Source organism: Trametes versicolor, assembly GCF_000271585.1.
Source record: "Trametes versicolor FP-101664 SS1 unplaced genomic scaffold TRAVEscaffold_161, whole genome shotgun sequence".
NCBI lineage: Eukaryota > Fungi > Basidiomycota > Agaricomycetes > Polyporales > Polyporaceae > Trametes > Trametes versicolor.
The window spans coordinates 260-2,757 of record NW_007360481.1 but is presented as its reverse complement, the minus strand read 5'-3'; the positions used below and the strand labels follow the sequence as shown (position 1 = coordinate 2,757).

General features: G+C 63.8%; 1 protein-coding gene across 1 annotated transcript; it reads left to right on the top strand.

The window, feature by feature from the left end:
• Positions 1-189: 189 nt before the first annotated feature.
• TRAVEDRAFT_54770 (uncharacterized protein) lies at positions 190-1,931 on the top strand (the record flags this gene model as incomplete). The annotated part of the gene is made up of 4 exons (XM_008047709.1): positions 190-252; positions 304-366; positions 420-734; positions 1,893-1,931. 4 exons carry the CDS (start codon positions 190-192, stop codon positions 1,929-1,931), a joined length of 480 nt encoding a protein of 159 aa, XP_008045900.1.
• Positions 1,932-2,498: the final 567 nt, after the last annotated feature.

Genomic DNA, 2,498 nt, shown 5'->3' with positions numbered 1-2,498 from the left:
GCGAAGACTCCGTGCTCACGTCAATTTCGCAGATCTCGCGAAGCTGCGAAGCGCTCCCGCGCACCCACCCGTCCCCGGACGACAAGACCGCGGCGGCACACGAAGCATCGGCGCCCCGAGTCGTGTATCGAAGGCTTCCTCTGCGCGGACAGAGCGCTCGAGAAGGCCGGTCTCCGCGGGTGGGAAAGGATGTCAAGACTCGCGCGGCCGCGGCGATACGAGCGAGCCGTGCACCTCGTCGACACCAAGCAGGTCCGTTTCCCATGTCCTGCCCTTGCCCCGTGCTCACGTCTCCTCCCGCAGTGCTCGTCATCCTGCCTCGATGGTGCCTGGACGCCCTCGCGAAGCTGCACACATCCACAACAGGTAAGTCTGCATCCGCTTGCCGCGAGAACAGCCGGAAACTGACGTCGATGCAGATCCCTTCTCTTCGCGCCCAAACCTTCGCAGAACGCGGCGAATCCGCCGCATGCATTGGACGTCGCGAACCGGGCCTCCCGCCGCCTTGCACGGCCGCGTGCGCACTCGTACGCGTGCGCATCGCGGTGCGCCTCGACGCCTCCGTCCAGGGCCTCCAGGGCGCGAGGAAACCAAGTCGGACGGGCGCGGACCGCGTCGGCGCGCACAGGACTTCGATAGCGGGGCCGGAGACGTCGGGATGGAGATGGCCCTGCGCCAGGAGGACGACCCGTGGCCGTGGCGGCGACGAAGGGCGGCAGGCGCGTCTGGGGAGTGTATGTCATGTCAGGATCCGTGTTTGCGAGCGTCGTCGAGGGCGTGGACGTACCTAGAGCGCTACTGCGCGCACACGTGCATCGGCGCGAGGAGGGTCTTCGAGGGCGCCGTCGAGGGGTCGTACGGGCGCGCGGCGGGACGTACGAGTGGAGGACGAGTCGACTGCTCGTTTCGACGTGTTTCGAGCACCACGCGGGCTTCGTATCGCGGCGCGTCGAGGGGCGGGAGGGGTGTTCGCGGCGGGGGATGGGCGACAGATCGCTCGGAATGAGGGCCCATTGAGACGTGGCTGCGGCCGCGCGAGCGACGTGGTTGCACCGGAGGGTCGGGGGAATGCAGGGCAGTGGAGAATGGGATGAGACGAGCGATGGGGGATGGTGTGTGGTCGGGGGAAAGTGTTGACCTGGGGCATGTCTGGGACTGAGATTGTGAGCAATACAATGATATTTCGGGACGAGCAAAGCACTCATCTCAGGCCATGCCATGCTGGCTTGAATGGAATGTATTCGCGTCGCAGCAGACGTCTACAACTCGGCGCGAAGGACACCGCCGCGCATGCCCTGCGCGGGACACGGTGCCCTCCGCGAACACGTCGCAAAAACACTCGCGAGGCTTCCGCGAGTGCAGCGACGCGCCTCACAGGGCGTGGGCACATGCCCCGTGAGTATGGGCGTGTCGAGAACGATGGGTGAGTGTTTCCTGGCACACTACAAGCTCGGAGTACTCACCGTTGTCCTGTGGCCCCCCTGGGGCCACTCTCGCCAATTGCGAGGCTTGCAGCGCGGCGCGACGGGTGCACGATGCACAGGAGAGTAGGGTGTGTCTTCCATGTCGCCAGGAACGCGAAGGTGAGTGGATCGAGGGGATGGGAAAGAGAGGCACCCCGGGTGGGCACCGGGCAGGCAGGCGGTCGTCTGCCTCCCCGTTGCACGCCCAGGGACATGCGCAGCGGTCACGAAGACTCCCGCGCATGCAGGCCACGGTTAGCGGACCTCGCGCGCGCCCCAGGACAGCCGAGGCGTGCACGAGGTGGGCGGAACACCAGAAGGGTACCCTGCTGCCGCCACAGCCGCTGCAGGGTTGCACAGTGCGCGACGCGGGCGGCGGACTATTCCAGAGTGGGATAGGCCGCCCGGTCGCGCACTGACTGCGGTCAGAAGCTGTCCCCACACCCGACGCCGTCGGGAGGGCGGTGACAGTGTGGGAGTGGGTACCAGGAGGAGAGCACCCACCAGAATGCTGAGGCCGTCCGGGAAATTGCTCCGGCGGTCTCAGTGCGCTCCATAGATTTCTCTGGACGCTGGGATGGCGGCGCGCACGGCCGAGGGATGGGGGGAACGAGGGGGGATGTAGTCTAGACCTGTACTGTACCCTAGGTAGTGTGAGCAGTCTGGAGCCTGTGTAAATCAGGCAGTAAGCGTCTGTGAGTGTAAGCGAGTCCAGGGAGCCGTCATAATGTCAGGGACGGCGACTTAAAATTTAGAGAGCGGATCAGATGTGAATATTGTGTGAACTAAGGTCTGAGGGTGGGCTGCTTAGACTGATGGACCCAGGCCCTTGGAATGGGCGCAAAATTCTCAATTACTCACTGACACATCCCTTTCAATAGGGAATTTGCTCTTACATATTTATCACACCGGGGGAGCACGCTCTGGCAGAGTAGCCAGAAGAGAATGGGCTTAGGGAGGAATAGATGGATGGGCAGCACTTTGCATGCTCCCCGACCTCGTATTCCTCCGCAAACCCATTCTAAATTGTGGATA